Below are 21,253 nucleotides of genomic sequence, written 5' to 3' on the forward strand. Positions count from 1 at the left end.
TAACAGAATTTTGTTCAAATTAGATATGTGTTTGGTTTTCAATGATATGACTGCATGCCCCAATATGTAAAAAATATTTACTTTGAGCATGGAAGTATTATATTGACAGGAACTCCAACAAACCGACTTCAAACGTTTATAGTGCGATGCCGCAAAATCGTTAAGTATCTGTTAATTAATTTGACATCTCTCAATTAGTTGTATCGATGCATGGGTTCAACGACGTTTTCGGGATACTCGTAATTACGGAATTTACCGAAGTAACCGGATGTATACATAAATGTCAAGGATATGACATTTAACGACCATGCCAATATTTGGCAGTTGACAATTTATAGTTTTTAGGTTTTCTATGTTAATAAACTATCAACGTTTACAAATATTTCACTAATCAATATGGACATGCACGATTTTGATGATGAAGAATTTGAAAAAATTATCGGAGAAGAAATTGAAGAGTTTTATTGCTTTTGTAAATCTGAAACATGTTCAATAGAAAAGATGACTGATTAATTTCAAACAGATGCCATATGATCCCCCCCCCCCCCCCCCCAAATAAAAAACTGGAAAAAAACCATAATCGTTTGCATGGACATCATTTTCAATCGCAAATATCTATTTATTCTTCATATTCGCTTATTTGTTTTGTGCATACTTAGGCCAATAGAATTTTTTTCATATATGAAATGGATTTGCTATAGTTGAAAATGAAAACTTCTGTTTCATTTGATCTCTGGTGGAGAGTAGTCTTATTGGCAATCATATTTTCTTATTTTTATATTGAATTATATTAAATGTCTTGTGTAAGGAAACAAATAGTTGTAATCTGCATGTATAATTGAGGTTTACTGCTAACAAATCACTTGTTGAATTGTTTACTGAAAGTCCGGTGTCAAATGTTTCATTCATTTCAACAAAAAGAAAATTTTATAAATTTCCCAAAACAAATCCGTCAGACGCCAGAGCAATCTCGGACCAGGTTGAATTAAAAAAAAAAAAGAAGGTGTACATGTAATCTGTGTTTTAACTTGATACATACTATATGGAGAGACAATCACGGGCGTATAATTATCCACCTCTTAGTGCTTTTTAAAACAATTTCTATAAATATGTTAAGTTACATTTTACGATCAAGAAAACTATTAATATTTGTGTTACACTCGATTAAAATTTACAATCTTTAACTTAAAATTTGAGTTATCAGGCGCCATCAGGCACACTACACGGACATCAAATTAGTTTCTGCAAACACTCTACTTCAGAGTCATGTAATCTGCATAATCCGATATTTCCCGATTTCCTAGTTCTAGTGATAAAAACATATTAGACAAAACTAAAAATAATCTTACTTTCTTTCCAAATACAGTTATTTTTCTTTTGTCATTCTGTTAAATATGGACCGATTTTTAAGATTGTTTCAGCTGTAGTCTTTAATTATTGAATAGAAACAGGTGTCGTTATTCGTGTAGCGATTCGCAATTAGCCACGGGAGTTTCCGTGTTTATTTACATTGGTAGGTAGATTAGACCCTCGATAACAGATCACGTGATAAGATCAGTTTCTGTGAACTACACACGCGAGGGCGGCATCGCAGATACCCCACAAAGGAGTTATCACATACTTGACATACTGAGTCGGAACCGTTTATTTTCCTAAAGAAATCAGTGGGGTGCGAATGTGCTAATTTTTCGTTGGAGTTCCTGTCAATATAATACTTCCATGCTTTGAGGGACATATTGATAAAAATAGAAGTCCCTTAAACCTGAAGATTGTTATTTTTGATAGCAATTTTATATTATAATGCCTGTTTACATGTGCACAGATCATTGTTTATAATTGGTTAAAATACAGAAGATTTTGTCAACTTTCACCAGATTTTATTTTTGGCCTATTTCAAGAGGAAATTTCAATATCAGTACGTTTATTTTCTTGATTATTAATTTCTGTAAAAATAGTGACTTACTTGCTAATATCACAGATCATCATTAAGTCTGTGAAAATAATCTGTACATTCTGATAACTGGCAATAGCTCTGTAAATAAACAAAAATAAAGTGAGGAAAATAACATAAACTGTCCTTTATAACAAAATGAGTTATAAGCTTAGATCTGTTAAAAATATTGAGTCTGAATAAGAAAGACAGTAAAATACAATACATTTTGTTAACAGATTTGTTTTCTTGAAATATGAATGATATTTTTTTTGGTTTTTTATAATAGCAGCTGAAAGGAGTAGGTAAGGGTCGATTTTGGCCTCAAATTTCAGGTTCATCTGACGAAAGATTTTGAACACTTTTTAAACACTTAAGGAGATAGGGTGTCTTCCTCCATCTTGGATTTGAAAATACCAGAAAACAAGGTCTAAATCTTTAATAGAATGTGCAAATTTTTAGAGTAGTAGGTAATTCATGTGTAAGAACTTCCACTTCGATATAGAAAATGACATGTTTTATCATATTTATGGTTGTATTTTACAAAAAAAACAGAAAAAATTTGTTTAATCATTTTTTTTTAAACTTTGCAACATAAGGGGAGGCAACTCAAATGCAAGGGCAGATAATTCAGATTAAGGTACTTTTACTATAGAATGTGTTAGGAATTTACCTATTTTATAATGTAGCAAGAAAACACGTCCGGTGACCCCATTGTTTCTTTTTCTTAACTGAAAGCATACTATTAAAGCCATTTTCTCATATGTTATCTCAAAATTCTATGGTGTAGATTACGCTTTATTGCAGAAAATTGGGTTTTTCATGCATAATCTATACAAAATTTGTCAATTTTGAACACCGTGTAGCGTGAAAATAAGCCCGGTCATCAATTATTTTTATTATTTTTTTCAAAAAAGCATGATATAAACTACATTTTGGCAAATTATTAAAAAATTCTATGGATTATAATTTAGACACCCCATCTACCTTAAGTGTCTATTTTAGATGATTCAATTAGTTTGTGTGAAAGATTTTAACTGATTTAGTCATTAAAAACGCTCCGATTCAAGCTTCATTATGAAAAATCTATCAAATATGCCAAAAAATGTCACTTTTCAGACGGTTTTTGTCAAAAATGAAAGTGGCCGCATCCGTGTTCATCCTCAATCTTTATATATGTTATGTATAATCATCAAATACAACTTACATTTCAATATTAAGAATGAACACGAATGGTCACTTTCATTTAAGACGGAAACCGACTAAAATTTAACAAAAATTCAAAAATTGTGAAGATTTCAGTAATTTAGCGTGACTTAATGATGCTAGTACTTGATATATGTGCATTGTATTGTCAAAAACAGCACATATTTATGAAGCAGAAGCATTCTACTTTCGAATAAATACCTAAAAGTTCACATATTAACCATTTTGTAAAACTGCTATATTTTGGGGCAAAAAAGGGGTCTGACCGGACCTACTCCTTTCATATAAATATGTTACATTTCTGAGGCAAACTTTCAGCTCACCAAATAAAAGAGAAATGACTGTAATTGGAAAAAGTCTACCACCTACAACTACTTTTGTGCACAAAAATGTATCAAAAGCAGCAAAATTTACAGAAGGATAGACATAAAAACATGGCATTATATCAGTTTCAGCATAAGTATATATTTTTTATAGCTACAAAAGCCATTATGATTGGTGGACAAAAATCAAATTTAAATTTTAGAGTTATGAAATTTCAGGTGGTCTAGTTCTTAACAAGTCCAGTGGTTGTTTTTGTCATTGGTTTTAGAGAAAGCTGAAACATGCAAGACACAAAGTAAGAAGTCTTGAGGAAAGTGAGATGATAAAAGCAACAATTGCAAAAACCCACCTGTTAGAGTTGAGTGAACTTTTGAGAGGTCTGACAAAGATATGTTTAATACCCTTCAATATCCTGTAGAATTCTACTTCACTGGAGGTTATCTCTAAAGCTATAGGTGTTCTCTTTTCTGGGTTTTCACTGTACTTCTCAGATGTCTGAAATATTCAAAATTACGCTAAACTGCATTTATAACTTTTTTTAAAAACAGCATCAGTACAGTTCAGACTTTAGCATCTTTAATTCAAATATAGGCAAACATGAGATTTTTCACCTTTTTCATTGAATTATTAATATATTTTCTAAACTTTAGGTGATTCAAAGCTTAACAGTGTTTGCACTGGTTCATCATTGAAGACAATATGTGCCTTCTTGATGTTCATCTTTATTGATTTTTTGTTGAACTGTCTATACAAAACTATGCTAAGCGAAAAATTGTCCCAAAACTGTTTACAATGAATTCATTTAATTTGTGGTACAAATGTACCAATTTTGGTGAAGAAAATGTTTTGTGACTTACTAGTTAACTCAGAAACTCAGTAATTCATTTCTCAAAGCCCCCTAAAAAATCCTTGAAAAATACATGCTATTCACAGTATAAGTTTATCTAGCATTATCAAGCAAGGAGTATCCAAAATAAGATTTCCTATCATCTTGTTTGTTTACATTTTATGATTATCATTGGTCATCTGATTGAGATTTATCTTCTCGCTTGAGCTGGTACAGCGAAAGTGAGAAAAGCAATCAAGTTGAGATGACCAATGATAATCTGTTTATGGCTATTTTACCTACGACTACGTTGTTAATTTCTTTGACAACGGCCACATGCACGCTTAGTTTCTGGCGATAATTTTTCATATCACTCTACTGTGATGAGAAAGGAAACTATCAGTCAGTAAAATCAAAGGAAAATTTTGTAAAATAGCAATAATAAACAATTATCATCAATATCTAAAATCTTACAAGTCTTTGATATCTGCCAGGTGCAATTGTCATACTGCCAAATGTCACTCTCAGATTCTCTGTTTGTCTTATCATCTTATTTTTCTTTTCTCTTCTCTGTCTTCTCTGCACATCTTTTTCACTTCTTTCTGTCTGTGCCTTTTCAGATACTGGAGAATCAGCTGAATATAAAAAAAAAGAATTATGTTTGTTTTATTTCATGCATGAAAATGAAGTAATCTACTTGACAAAAAGTATGCCATATGCAGAATTAAACAAAATTGTCATATCATAACAAATATTAATCAAGATCTTATCTAGAAGACAGCAACTCATTTTTATTAAATTCTTGTAAACCTTTAAATCTAAAACAAATGTTTTATTTATTTGAATGGATTTACTGTAAAATAAGTGTGTGTGTGTGAACTTTCTTGTAAAAGAAATTCCTTGATATTAACAAAATCTTCAAAAATGTCTTACGTGGTCTCAATGTCTCTCCATCACCAACAGAATCTTTGTATTCTGTACGTGGTTTCATGGTCTCTCCTTCCTCTACAAATGCTGGGTCATCTTCATCATCTTTATGTTCTTTCTCTGCATGACCATTAATTTTCTCCACCTCTTCGTCAGGGGTGGGGCCTCTATCTTCCTCATCCTCCTCTTCTGATTGGTCACAGTCGTCATGTGACACCTAGTGGTTAAAGTTCAATATTCATGAGTTGCTTCTAACTATCAATTGAAGTTTTTTTTTAACTTGATTTGGGAAAATTTAATATGGAATGTATGTATACAAATTGGACATGTTCACCTAATAACATGTGCCATCCTATCAAAATTTCAAATACTTCTTGTTATTCAAATAAAACTTTCAACAAGTGTTCTACAGTGATCCCAAGTCCCATAGCTTTCATTTGATACAAAAACTAGCCAAATATTCCCACTATTGACATCGATACAGATATGCATAGGAACTATTTTGTTTAAAATATTTACTACTTTCCAACCAGGCCTGAATTAGTGGTTCTATACCTAAAATTAGCACAACTATTGAACCATAAAAGAGGTAATAGCCAGGTGAACCATATTAAATGAAGTGCATTCATTAAAATTCATGCAGAATAACTTACCCTGTGTTGTGTTGAAGTGAATGTCAAGTCTTCCACTCCAGCTTTATTAAGCAGAAACTTTCCCAAAAATTCTAGTGGATCAACCTAACAATAAAGAAATAAATTAAATGTAAGTTCAGAAATTTTGCAACTTTCTTAGTACTGCGAAAGTGTTACAGGATAGTATTGCAATAATTGATGAATTTCAATTCTAATTGCACTATTGTATGCAGTATTTCTTGTGTTAAATATCAATATGACCATAAAATAAACAAAAAATAAATTTTCATTTGATAATTTAAATGAATAAAAATAATATGACATTAATTCAGAGAATTCATTAATTGGCGGTAAAAAATAGAGGAGAAATGAATTTTAATTCAAAGATTTGTATGTAATTATCTGCAGATTTATTCATCCAAATTTTTTTCACCTTGTGTATTCTATTCTAATTCTTTAAAGATCTAATTTGTTTTTAAATATAATAAGCTATATCTGTATGCCATAACTGGCATTGTTTGAGTAAAGTTACTTGTATTCACATCTTTCTGACACAGAAACTAAGTTTTTACAAAAAACTAAAAAAAAAAAAAGCTTACAGAATCATTTTCTCCTAACTCTAGTAGAGCTTCTGACAATGTCTTAGTAAGATCTTTGTTTCCATGGATTCTGGTCTGCCCCATTACATCAAATACTATCTGACCTGCAAAACACACATTTAAAATGTCAGGTAAGGGTAAAGGTTGGTACCTTTTAAAACCTGCTGCATTTGTTTGTATCTGTCCTAAGTCAGTAATCTGATGTACAGTAGTTGTCCTTTGTTGATGTGGTTCATAAATGTTTCTTGTTTTTTATATAGATTAAACCGTTTCCTGTTTGAATGGTTTTATACTAGCTATTTTGGGGGATTTTATAGCTTGCTGTTTGGTGTGAGCTAAGGCTCTATGTTGAAGGCCATACTTTGACTTTAACAAATTGTGACTAGGATGGAGAGTTGTCTCATTGGCACTTATAACACATCTTCTTATACCTTTTAAAAAAAATAACATATGATAAGTATATTTCAAGAGATTTTTATATAGATCTCCAAGTTCCATTTTCTTTGTCCAAGAAGTACATGCATATTGTTGACGACTTATCTTCGAACATATATTTAAAAATATCATCAATATTTAGTGGATCACTATCCTAGACAATCAAATTTTGTTTTGCTTTTGTTTTTCTTGAAGATACAAAAATATCTAGATGCTAGCAACTAAATATAAATATACACTAAAATTATGAACAACATTGAAGTAAATTTAGAAACCAAAATGTACCTTCTACAGTCATGTAAAGTTGAGACCACATACAATATCCCCCTAACCCCCTTTTTTATGTTTATATTGTTCAAAAGCAGTGCATATTTCTACATTTACCAGTAAGCTGTGACACTATGTCCTTGTGTGTCTTATCAAAGAATGGTGTCAGTTGTTCCTTACAAACCCTCAGAGCTTCCTTGGCTTGTCCTGCAGTGTTTGCCCACACATCAAGTTTACTTTGACAGAAATATGCTGTTGTTGGAGAACCATCAGCATATGGTAAAAGCCACTCTGTGTTAACTAAAGAAACAGAAATGAATGGATAAGTTTAAGTCAAAATGTTATTCTTTTATCCAAGCAACCTTACTCATTCAATCAAACAAACTGCAATAATTCATCTGTTGAAAAAACATTACAGAAAACTTAGTAGTCCTACAATCTTCAATAATTCATTTGATGAAAAAAACTTTGCAAGTTTTGATAAAATTTGGAAATTAACCTCTTTATAAAATTTATTAGTTATTAAAAGCTTTTAACTATCTTTCAGTAAATATGAGTACTCAAAGATCAGTACTTTTGAATTAATATTAGTTGTTTTTTTGTGCTTTGTGTCACATGTGTCAATCTGATGAGTTATGCAATGTTCAACTGATTTTTACAGTTTGTTATAATTTTGTGCTATTTCAACTCGATCACAAGTTAGAGTGAGGGTCCAGTGCACACAAACATGATTCATTCTTTGAAGTCAGGAGCCTGTAAGTCAGTGGTTGTACTTAGTTACTGTCTGCCATATTTGTTTATAGTTTATTGTTTTGTCATTAATCAGCTCATTGTTTTTTTAGTTTGACATATTGTCATGTCCATTGGTCAGGCTTCTTATATCTTATAGTTTGATATGCTCATTGTTGAAGGACATAATAGTCCAATTAGTCCGGCGGCTACAAGTATATTTCAGGCTAATTGTGCACATCCTGCTACAAGCATGAAATTTGGCATAGACCTTCCTCAACTATTACTCTTTTATTTCAGATAGGGAGGCATTTGAAAAAAAATGTCTCACTTCCGGTAAAATCAAAAATGGCGGACATCATACTTAAATCAGCCCTATATCAAAGGCTAGTATGTGAAAAGTTGTTATTATCATGCTACTAACATAATATTTGGTACAAACCTTTGTTATATATACTACTTTTGGATATATGATAAAGATAAGATGTCTTCAAAAACCCTACTTCTGGTAAAATCCTACATGGCGGATATAGTGCTAGAATAAGCTTATTTTTAGGGAGGGTAATTGACATGTGTTTTGATGTATTGCTACTATCATTACATTGTGCAAGAACCTTTCTTTTGCGGATTTCATGGATACAATCAGGCCTCTACATTAACATTTTTTCTAACTTGTCCCTTTGGACAAGTGGCAAGAAAATCAACTTGTCCGAACTCTTAACTCACTTGTCCAAATTCATAATTGAAAATCTAACATATTGATGGTTTATGCAATAATAACACTTGGGCTTTGATTGTACCTAATAAAAAGAGCATTTTGTAATGTTATATGAATACCACATCAAAAAACATTTCATTATTTCAGAATGAAAGTTTTTTTGCAAGACTGTGTTCTCTGACTCAATGTCACTATCATTTGTCAATCATTAAATCATCATTTCTTCCCAAACCACTACGTTCCCCTATGGACCTATTCATTCTTTAGTAGTGGTATGGGTTAAACCAAGGATGTATATACACCTGGCCACCTTGAGCATGTATATGAGTAAACCTTTTTAATTTATTGATGATGTCAAAACAAGCTTTTACAATTTATTTTGATTTGTATATACATTGATATATGATCATGAAGTGCATACACATTTCACTAAAAAATCTGCCTTTTTAGATTTTTTTTTTTTCATCTTAAATTTTTATATCATAGATCTTATCAAATAAAACCTCTTTTAATGTATTGTTATGCATAAAAGCAAAAGCAAATGAAACATACTTTAATTTAATATTTTAAAGTTTAGGTAAAACTCCATATGGAGGTGCTACTAATTCAAGGAAGCTTATACTAAGAAGATACATTAACATTGGTTTCTTTCCCCTTACTTATATCCCCCTGGTCAATGGCTGCCAGCATGTTCAAATACTCCAAATCAGAGACATATTATACAAGTTTTATATGTCTCTAGTTCAATCAATGAATAATTATTTCGTTTAGTATGATCAATAAAACAATCATTCATATTTTTGGGAATGTATAAGTCTTGAATTTGATCTATTTTTATCTGACCTTGATTTTTCACTTGTCCCATCGGACAAGTAGTATGGTGAATCTACTTGCCCGACACCTTTGTCCACTTGTCCCGGACAATCGGACAAGCGTTAATGTCGAGCCCTGACAATGTATAAGACATATCTCTTTAAAACCCTATCTTCCGGTAATATCCAAAATGGCGGACATAGAAATATCAATTTTATATTTTTAATATTCAACTTTTTTCAAAATGTAAAGAAAATGTTTTTGTTGGTTTTTTTTTTGCTTGTCATTAAACCATTGGCTTCTAGTTATCCTCAAAACAACTAATTTCATTGTGTTGTAAATTTTTAAATAACACTTCTGGTAAAAAAAACCCAATATGGTGTAAATTTCAAAAAAGAGTCCTCAATCTATGTCTTTGATTTAGAGTTTTAGATAGATTGGTTAAAACAAAATGAAATTACTGAAGTACTAAAACATGTTTCAAATTACTTCTATTTGGCTAAAAAAAACATGTTTATTCACAGTCACCACCATATGCAAACAAAGCAGTGCACGGGAGACCCGATTTTTCACATTAACAACGGCCACAACATCCTCTGTATCTGTATCTGTATGAATACGTTGTCGATACCAATATAACGGTTTGAGTGAGCGCCGCCGATTTATTGACGAGGCGTAAGAGCAGATTTGACGCTCTCTACGCACACTACAGTGTCGTCTAGCTGATTTGACGTGATCATTTCTTTACAAAGAATGAGTTTGAGTATTGTGGTGTTTTCCTTAGTGGAATCCCAAAACACATAGAGTGATTCTTTACATGCTTTTCCACAATATTTGTTGCGTGGTATTCTTCGAACTTCTTGGCAGTTATGTTTCTCTTAGGACGCGCTTTTTTGAGAAATTCGTCTGCTTCAATAGCGGGAATCAGCCCCTAAACCACTTTGTACAAAAATATCAACTTCTAGATTGTTCGTCTTGCAATTGTCTGGAGGTCTTGTAGTTCCAGTTGGGCAAGCATATTGGAGACAGACCCGTCCTCTCTTGACTTGTAATAGATGGTGATAAATCTTGCCGCTTAACGTTGTAACCTTTCTAGCTTATTTAAGTTTGTTACCGTGTAAGGGTCCCATACTATGGCTCCATATTCCATCGTTGATCAAAGAGCGAAATGTAAGCTGTTTTTTGCAATCTTAAAGCTTGTGGGCAGTATTTCAAGTTTCTTCTTTGAAAGCCTAGTGTTGAATTTGCTTTCTTTGGCACGTTTAATATTGGGGTGGTCCATTTGGGTTCTTCCGAAATTTGTAGGCCTAGGTACGGGTTATGCTAAACTGTAGATTTTATGGCTGTTGTTTCTGATGCTTAAGATGTAGCATTTTTTGGCATTGAATAGCATTTCCTAGAACATCCACAATGTACAACCTTCTGAAATGATGAGGCCTTAGAAAGAGTTATTTAAAAGTGATCCTCTTAGTCCCTTCGCCATCCATTAGCGCCTGAAATGGTTAGCATAAGAGCCAAATCGAAGCTCGTCCCCCTAAACAGTTGCCTTAGTATATTGCACGTTCGACATGCTGGAAAAGACTAGACTAAGATGATACCCTCAATTAGTCTTCCCTTTTGCGCAAATAGTTATTTTCTTGATTCGTTAACCATGTTAACCCCATTTGATAGGTTTGTGTGATCTTACAGTTAAACCTCGGTGATTTAGGTTGATCAATCATCATTTTTTATGTTAAAGTCACATCTTCAAATGCCATCAATGTCTCCCACGCTTTCCTTTTCAAGCAATCAGAGAATCATATCACAACTGGTTAAGACATGGATCACCGTCAATAAGTGTGTGTAATCAATCATTGCCAGGGGCATTTGAAAGGTCATTGATATACATTTATCCAAAGCTTTTTGCCCTCCCAAACACAATCCATAGTTCGTCTACCCCTGTCACGGAATAGCGAAATAGTAATGACAGCATCATCAGTAACGACTATTCGAATGATGACTCGTATTTCATTGCATCAGACACATGCACCATGATTCTATCGTCAGCCTATTAATGTGAACATAGTGATAAACTTGAAATACATCTCGAGGTAGATAAGATAGAACATCCTGAGCATTTGTTATAAGAAGCAAGAGCTACATTTAGGGGAAAGGGAATACACAGATGAATCCAGAGTCAAAACAAGATGATGACAATAGGAAAGAACTTTTAAGTTGTCATTCGAAACAGCTTGCTCAATAGATTTTGAGGAAAAGGGAGTTGTAGCAACAATTGCTCAGGTTGTTCTGTGTTATCCATGGCCACCACATCATGATGTTTCAAGCTTAGCATCATGTGCACGTGAAGAGGCTGACACTTGAATCAAGATGAATGTGTCTGATGCAGTGAAACACAGACTTAACTTAGTCATGACTCGAACAGGTGATATTGATGTTGCTGTCATTGCTTTTTCGCTTTTCAGTGACATAGGGGCAGACAAACTTTGGCTTGCATTTGGAAGTAGGAAAAGCTTTAGATATATATATATATCCATGACCTTTCAAATACACTAGGCATTGAGAGATTACACGTTTGCTGTAAAAGGAACTGCTTTAAATTTGGTGACATGGATGGTGTTTAAAGATGTGACTCATTTAGAATGATGATTAATCAGCCAACATCACCAGCTATGAATTTGACAATGTCGTTTGATAGAACGATACGTGGTTTTGTTGTAAGATCGAACAAACTAATCAGATGGGGTTAACAAAGCAAGAAAAAAATTGTTTTTGGGAGAGGAAATACTTATTGAGGCTATTCCAACCACTCGGTCTAGTCTTTTTCAGCAAGTAAAACGTACAATATACCATGGTGGGTGTGAATGAGTAACAAGCTTGGTATTGATTCCGATGTTAACTAGTCAATCGCTTATGAATGGCGAAGAAAAAAAAATGATCCATGGGAACCCTTTTGGACAACTCTTTGTAAGGCCTCTTCATCTTATCAGGAACTTGTACATCATAGATGTAAGAAACAATACCACTATCTTTGTAAATTTGAAAAATAATCCCTCCGATTGTGAATAAACATGTATTTGCGACCATAAATAGGTAATTCTAAAGATGTTTAAGAACTTTAGTGATTTTATTTATAGATTATTACATGGCATTTTTCATATTGCCCTGGTACGTATCAGCCCTAGACTCCCATATCAAGCCAGAGGGCTTTAGCCCGAGGGCTTGATATGGGTCGTGGGCTGATACCAGGGACCATATGAAAAATGACATGTAATAATCTATTTATCACATATTTTTAAGCAAGAGAAAACAAATAGCTTACACCAAATTATGTTTGATATTTCATCAAAAATCAAAAAGATATTTAACGAAAATAAAATAAAAAATGTATCACTGTGAGTTTAAAAAAAGTTCGTATCACAGTAGGTAAACAACGTTTTGTGAAAAGTTTCAGAAATGATTAACAATAAATATATTAATTCTAAGAATTGCAAATATTAAACAACTTTAAAATGTTACATTACAAATGTTAAAAATGCTTAAGAAGAATCCTATATCGCTACTCATTCCAGTGTGGCGTCATATATTTTATAAATTCTTTATGACGTCAAAATTTTACGGGAACTTTTGTGATTTTCACTGTTGATTTCTACTTTTTTCTTCTACAGCAGATTCGTAACTTTCTAAATTTCTTTCATTGTGTTCAACTTGTTTACAAATAGTCTTGATTGACAGTTTACCGGAAGTTAAACTCGGGGGCTTGATATGGATTTCGAGGGCTGATATCGATATCGGCCCCGAGGGCTGATAACCAACCTTGACTTCCGGCTATTATTGGTCATGCAAAAACGTACATATCAGTACAAAATATGTGATAATTTGTTTTAATCAATCTATCCAAAACTCTACATCGAAGATATGGATTAAAGACTCATCTTTGTAATTGACGCCATATTGTTTTTTTTTTTACCGGAAGTGTTAACTTTGTATTTAAACATATAAAACTGAATAGAATTAGTGGTTTTGAGGATGACTTAGAGCCACAAGTATAATGACAAACTAAAAAAACACCTTTTATTTACATTTTGAAAAAAGTTGAATATTGAAATGAAAAATTATCAATATTTCTATGTCCGCCATATTGGAGATCACCGGAAGTAAGGGTTTTAAAGACATTTGTCTTATACATTGTATCCATGAGAAGCACCAAAAAAAGGTTCCTGCACAATATAATGATGGTAGCAATACTTTAAACACATTTCAATTACCCTTCCTAAAAATAAGCTTATTTTAGTACAATGTTCACCATGTTGGATTTTACTGGAAGTAGGGTTTTTGAAGACATCTAATTTATATCATATATCCAAAAGTAGTACATAACAAAGGTTTGTACCAAATATTATGATAGTAGCATGTTTATAACACCTTTTCACATGCTTGCCTTCGATATTAGGCTAATTATAGTATGATGTCCGCCATTTTTGTTTTTACCGGAGGTGAGACATTTTTTTCAAATGCCTCCCTATCTGAAATAAAAGAGAAATAGTTGAGGAAGGTCTATGCCAAAGGAGAAGGTTCAGTAAGACCCCTTTTTGGCCCCAAAATTGGAGTTTTGCAAAATTGTGAAAATGTAATCTTTTAGCTATTTTTTGGAAAGTAGAATGCTTCTGCTACATAAATATGTGCTGTTTTTGACAATACAATGTACATATATCGTGTACTAGCATCATAAAGTCATGCTTAATTACTGAAATCTTCACAATTATAGCATTTTAGTTAAATTTTAGACGGTTTCCGTCTTAAATGAAAGTGGCCGCATTCGTGTTCATTCATGATATTGAAATGTAAGTTGTATTTGATGATAATACATAACATATATAAAGGTTGAGGATGAACACGGTTGCGGCCACTTTCATTTTTGACGAAAACTATCTGAAAAGTGACGTTTTTTGGCATATTTGATAGATTTTTCATATTTAAGCTTCAATCGGAGGGTTTTAAATGACTGAATCAGTTAAAATCTTTTACATAAACTAATCGAATCAATTGAAATACACACTTTAGTGTTTAAAAAGTGTCCTAAATATCTCGTTAGATCAAACTGAAATTTGGGGCCAAAATCGGCCCTTACCGGACCTACTCCTTTCATGCTTGTAGCAGAATGTGCACAATTTTTCACAAAGCTGCCGTACTAAATAGATTTTTTGTTGTATAAATCATTTTAACTTAAAAAGTTAGCTAATAAAACTTTTAAGATTTTTTAAATCAAGCTGGTTGTGGCAAAAAAAATGATTGATGGCATTAAAACTGGATTTCTAACTATTTCATGAAATACTTACTATGATTATACTGTCCAATAATACCAGTAGGGCTGGAGAAAAATACACCGGTCAATCTGGTCAGCTGAATCAGCAGGTCTAATCCAGGCTCTAAAAAACATATTAATTATAGAGTGTAACAAACAAAATTCTGTTTTTACCATTATATTCTGGTCTAATTCTACATAAACAATATTCAGCTTTAACAATTTTTAACCCATTAACAATAATTCCATTACACATTATATACACAATCATTGATTTGACCTTTTTTTTATGAATAAATCACATGCATGTTTAATTATCACATATTATAAACCAGTAAAAAAAAAAATTCTCACCAGAAGCAGCCATTGGACTGAATATATGGAACTGTCCTCCATCACTCTCATCAACAATGTGACTGGCTACATCTTCAAAGAACTCTCTTACAATGGCAAGGTCAAAGGTTTCTGCATTCACACTACAATTCTCCACTAGTTTTATATCTCCTGGCTGTTCATAATGAGTAAATATTCCTATACTCCTACAATCAACAGTAATTGATACAATAACCAGGTGCTCCGCAGGGCGCAGCTTTATACGACCGCAGAGGTCGAACCCTGAACAGTTGGGGCAAGTATGGACAAAACATTCAAGCGTGATACAGCTCTGAATTTGGATTGTGATCAAATTTTTGACATTACATGTTTTTTTTTTACACAAAACAAATGTCAAGATTTTACAAATCAATTAAAGATTTCTTTTTCAAACTTTTTAAATCTAAAATTAAATAGTTGACACAGCATAGGTTTCTGACACAGAATGAATGTGGTCTAATGAACTTAAAAGTTTTTTTTTGCCTTTGAGCAATTCACTATGCTGTTGAATATTAATCCTCTCAAAAAAATGTTTGAAGAAATTTTCTTTTTATTTATGAAATCTGAAATGAGAAAAATTTAACCCCCCCCCCCTTTTTTTCACATCCCCGTTTCCCTTTTTCCAAAACTGATATCAATTCAAATTTCTAATGGAGTTTGCAACAATAACTACTCTTTTAAATACATCATAAAATATTAAAATGTAAAATAAAGTGCTTGTTATCACTGAATGGTAAAGATTGGTTGGTAGTAAAAGTGAATATACATTGTTTATTGTATAAAACAATAAAAAAAACTTCATCAGCAACATTTTATATTGGCAAATTTCCAATGAAGTTATTTACATAAAGTTATTGGCAAATAAAAATAGAAAATGACATCATAGTCATGTCTGGCAAATGTCCAACATACATCTAAAAACATTTTAGATAAGATAAGGAAAAAAAGCTTCATCAGCAACATTTTATATTGGCAAATTTCCAATGAAGTTATTTACATAAAGTTATTGGCAAATAAAAATAGAAAATGACATCATAGTCATGTCTGGCAAATTTCCAACATATATTATCAACTACTATTCTATACAAAGAAAGATAACTCAAATTGAAAATTAATTGCTATTGCACAATATTGTGCAATTAGATATTTCTTGCTATTGTGCAATACTGTGCAATTGAAAATTTCTTGCTATATTGCACAATACTTGATATGGAATCCTGATTTGGACCAACTTGAAAACTGGGCCCATAATCAAAAATCAAAGTACATATTTAGATAAAGCATATCAAATAAGCCCAAGAATTTAATTTTTGTTAAAATCAAACTTAGTTTAATTTTGGACCCTTTGGACCTTAATGTAGACCAATTTGAAAACTGGACCAAAAATTAAGAATCTACATACACAGTTAGATTTGGCATATCAAAGAACCCATTTATTCAATTTTTGATGAAATCAAACAAAGTTTAATTTTGGACCCCCATTTGGACCAACTTGAAAACTAGGCCAATAATTAAAAATCTAAGTACATTTCTAAATTCAGCATATCAAAGAACCCCAAGGATTCAATTTTTGTTAAAATCAAACTAAGTTTAATTTTGGACCCTTTGGACCTAAATGTAGACCAATTTGAAAACGGGACCAAAAATTAAGAATCTACATACATAGTTAGATTCGGCATATCAAAGAACCCCAATTATTCAATTTTTGATGAAATTACACAAAGTTCAATTTTGGACCCTTTGGGCCCCTTATTCCTAAACTGTTAGGACCTTAACTCCCAAAATCAAACCCAACCTTCCTTTTATGGTCATAAACCTTGTCTTTAAATTTCATAGATTTCTATTTACTTATACTAAAGTTATGGTGCAAAAACCAAAAATAATGCTTATTTGGGCCCCTTTTTGGCCCCTAATTCATAAACTGTTGTGACCTCAACTCCAAAAATCAATCCCAACCTTCCTTTTGTGGTCATAAACCTTGTGTTAAAATTTCATTGATTTCTATTCACTTATACTAAAGTTATTGTGCGAAAACCAAGAATAATGCTTATTTGGGCCCTTTTTGGGCCCTTAATTCCTAAACTGTTGGAACCAAAACTCCCAAAATCAATCCCAACCTTCCTTTAGTGGTCATGAACCTTGTGTCAAAATAGATTTCTATTCACTTAAACTAAAGTTATAGTGCGAAAACCAAGAAAATGCTTATTTGGGCCCTTTTTGGCCCCTGATTCCTAAAATGTTGGGACCAAAACTCCCAAAATCAATCCCAACCTTCCTTTTGTGGTCATAAACCTTGTGTTAAAATTTCATTGATTTCTATTCACTTTTACTAAAGTTAGAGTGAGAAAAATAAAAGTATTCGGAAGACGACGACGACTACGCAAACGACGACGCCAACGTGATAGCAATATATGACCAAAAAATTAAATTTTTTGCAGTCGTATAAAAAAGGTATAACAAATGTATCTGTACACATAGCAAAATAATCATGAATCTTTTAAAACTGTGAAACATGGGGCTCAAATTTCTGATATTTTAAGAAATGGAGAATATTGCGTAAACGGTTTTATAGAGATTTTGTTCGATAATTTTTACATTTGCATTCATACCACATCTATTTATATCATATAAAACTAATAAACAAGAATGTGTCCATCGACATGATGCCCTGCTTGCACTATCATTTTGTATGTTCAGTTGACCGTGAAATTGGGATACAAACTCTAATTTGACATTAAAATTAGAAAGATCATATCATAGGGAACATGTGTACTAAGGGCTGTTCCATTAAAACATACATGGTACACATGGAAGGCACTTTGAAAACAGAGTACCCACTCATAGAAGCGATTTAGTGTCCTTTATAATTTTTAACCTGTTCCAACAATATTTCGCATCCACCCATAGTGTCAAATTTAAGTTGCCTTCCCTGGGTCCCATGTATGTTTTTATGACACAGCCCTAAGTGTCAAGTTGATTGTTAATGATTTGTCTCAAAAACAGTATCTTTATGGTACTTACTTGGCTCTTCTTCCATCTAATTCTTTCTTTAATTTGAACATCAAAGTTTGTGCTGTAGTTCCCTCATATTCATATACTATAGGTATCACTCCAAACAGGACAGCATCCACTATCAACTGTAAACAATTATTGATAAATATACAATATAAGGTCAATGAAAGATAAATATAAACTTTTTTGTATGAGGCTGATAAACTGGGGAAGAGCGAGGTTCTACTCAGCCCTTCCCCAGTTTTGCGTAGAGTACAAAAAAGTTTATATTTTTATGATATTGACCTTATATTGTTTGTATACTGCAAATTAAATTAATACATTGATGGCTTTTTAAATCGTAACACAAATGTCAAACCCACTTTCATTCCTTAATGGACCTCTGATTGTGAAGAAAGTTTTCAATGATGAAATTGACATTGCACAAAATATAGCTGTGTTACTATTTTTAGGAAATAAACACAACTAGTTGCAGTATAAATCTATTATACTTCTGTAGTTCTTTGTTTCAGATAACATTATGGAAATGTGCATCAGGTGCATTAAGTTTGGTATCGTTGAATTTTATTTCATCATACTGATTTTATTCAATTATATTATTTGTCATTGTTAATTTATTCTTTAAGATTATTATAAGATTATTCAACAAGGATTTTTTTGAACACTTGCTAAAACTTATTTTTCTTTGAGTCAAACATTGAAATTATTACAGATGTATTTAAATTGGTGGTACATTGTATTATTCCTATCACTACCACCATTAAAACTGTTCACTATGATATAAAATTGTTTATATATTCTCTGTAACTATGTAATTTGTAGTTTATGAGAAATAAAATTCATTCATTCATTCATTCATTCATTCATTCATTCATTCATTCATTCATATTCACATCAACAAATTGTCAGAAAAACAGAAAAGGAAAATGTTTGTTTGGTTGGTTATACACTAAACTGAAAGCTGTAGCCTTTTAACAATTATCAAGCTATAATGTCACTATGTCGGTCCAACTTACAATTTTAAAGTCTTGTTGTTGTAACTGTTTTAACAATTTTAAAGTTACAAAAGATATTTATATGTATACTTACATCGGCAGCAGGAACTCTGGATGATATAAACACCACCCTAGGGGCGTCAGTCACTGCTAAATCCCCAGCCACACCCATTGTATGTTGTGTGACCATCAGACCTTTGTACAATGTCATGGCATTCATTGTATCCAAAACTCCACCTGTTCTGTCTTGTCTTAAAAAAGATAACAAATTATTAGCGATAGAAATATATTTACTGTATGTTGCATCTCATTACAATTTAACAGAATCGACACATTGTCTTAATCAATTAAATAAAATAACTACAAGCACATAAAAACATTAAAAGCAAAGGCACAGTGCTTTCATTGCTGTTCTACATCTTTGAGTCACACATGAGGTCTTCAACAAGGAGCAAAAAATCTAATTGCAAGTTGAAGATACTTCCTAGCATGAATTTGATTGGATTTTTTAAAACTTTTCTATAATTAATTTAATAATGTTATCATTTACTATATTGTATTTGGCCAAGTTTGGATAGAACAGAGTCAGCTCTTAATAAATTTAAATTTGAAACCCAATTAAAAAAATAAGATGCTTTGCTTCTAATCCAATTTTAATTATTTTAATATATGTAAACTTGGAAGAGGACACTTGTCAAATCAGCTTTCAGAAAGGGATGCTTGTGCAATGAAGGTCAGTTTTGGAGCATTTTTAGTTTTTATTTCATTTGAAGATTGTTATGACTTTGTTCCAAGAAAATTTCAATCGGTTCAACTAGCCAACTTAGTATTGTTAAAATGTGTGCATGTATTTTTGATCATAATGACACTTACTTGGTATAAACTTTATCTGGTGGCTTCCAGCCTGTAAACACCAATTCTTTCTTTCTTTTCTCTTGCATGTTCTCCAAGTCCATTACTTCAGATAATCCTCGTCTCTGTGATGTATGTTTCAGATCAAGTTCATCACCAGCCTGAAATCATATTTATCATTAAAATCATAATAATCATTAAAATCATCATCAACTACTTCTTAACCCGAAAAAAACATTTTGCATAGATGTTTTATATTTCAAGTAAGATATTAAATTGAAAATCATATTGTATTTTTTTTTGAATAATAATACAGGCAATCAAATTTTTTTTTAGCTGTGCTTAAATGTCATTTATATTTTTCAAACAAATCACTCAAGAACATTTGAAAGCAAGACATGAATCACAAACAGATTGAAAATTGTAAATGCATGTGTATTGCCTATTTTTGAAAAATAACAGTTTTTTTAAAATGTATCCATAGAACATGGATGCCCCACTTCCACTATCATTTTCTATGTTCAGTGGACTGTGAAATTAGGGTCAATAATCTAATGTGGCATTGAAATTAGGGAATATGTGTACCAAGTTTCTAGTTGATTGGACTTAAACTTCATCAAAATTAAAACAACCTTGAGCAAAAACTTTAACCAAAATCCTTAACCTGAAGCTGACAGATGAACAGACAGAAGGACAGACAAGCTGACAACCAGACTAGAAAACATAATGCCCATAAATTTTTACTGACCCATTTAGGACAATTTTAGAAAAAACATGCAGATAACACTTTCTGAGTTGCTAACATTTTAAATAAGCCTAAGGAGTTATATACTAAATAAATTCATCCATATATTATGCTGAGAAGGTGTAGGAGCCAATGAGTCAAAGACAAATTTTACAGTGCCAAAGTGATAGAATGTTAAATTGTCACACCTTCAATTCCATTTTATTTAAACAGACTTACCGTCAAAGCCCTGTGTCCTTCTCTTCTGGTCACGGACTGCAAGCCTGGTTCAAAGTTAAGAGATTGAGTAACTGCATCTTCATGACGTTTCCTTGGGATCCCCCATTTGTTGTGTAGCACCAATGCAGATTTAGGCAGTTTTGGATCATTTGCATTAACTCCATTAAGAAATGCATAAAATGATTTTTCAAGGTCATGTGGTTTCATTGAAGTTCCTTGCCATGGAGGTCGTACATCCATGTTTCGTCCTGAAAAATATTTCTGAAGGTTAATAAGGTCATAATAAAATAATTAATTAATAAAGCGCTAAAATATTTCAAGCATTCAACAAACATGCAAATAACTTTGTA

At 32.1% G+C, this 21,253-nt stretch overlaps 1 protein-coding gene across 1 annotated transcript in view; it reads right to left on the minus strand.

Moving 5' to 3' along the window:
- The window catches only part of LOC143047487 (epithelial cell-transforming sequence 2 oncogene-like), a 79,957-nt gene that overhangs the window by 45,573 nt on the left and 13,131 nt on the right, over window positions 1–21,253 (minus strand). Inside the window, exons 7-19 of the mRNA XM_076220544.1 lie at window positions 20,904–21,151; window positions 19,961–20,100; window positions 19,182–19,338; window positions 18,102–18,217; window positions 15,063–15,247; window positions 14,743–14,832; window positions 7,264–7,446; window positions 6,445–6,548; window positions 5,867–5,950; window positions 5,220–5,430; window positions 4,761–4,921; window positions 3,810–3,955; window positions 1,964–2,032 (exon numbers count right to left, since the gene is read on the minus strand). Coding sequence (XP_076076659.1) covers window positions 1,964–2,032; window positions 3,810–3,955; window positions 4,761–4,921; window positions 5,220–5,430; window positions 5,867–5,950; window positions 6,445–6,548; window positions 7,264–7,446; window positions 14,743–14,832; window positions 15,063–15,247; window positions 18,102–18,217; window positions 19,182–19,338; window positions 19,961–20,100; window positions 20,904–21,151 — 1,894 coding nt within the window. The remainder of the gene's footprint in view (window positions 1–1,963; window positions 2,033–3,809; window positions 3,956–4,760; window positions 4,922–5,219; window positions 5,431–5,866; window positions 5,951–6,444; window positions 6,549–7,263; window positions 7,447–14,742; window positions 14,833–15,062; window positions 15,248–18,101; window positions 18,218–19,181; window positions 19,339–19,960; window positions 20,101–20,903; window positions 21,152–21,253) is intronic.

This window comes from Mytilus galloprovincialis, chromosome 10, assembly GCF_965363235.1.
Source record: "Mytilus galloprovincialis chromosome 10, xbMytGall1.hap1.1, whole genome shotgun sequence".
NCBI lineage: Eukaryota > Metazoa > Mollusca > Bivalvia > Mytilida > Mytilidae > Mytilus > Mytilus galloprovincialis.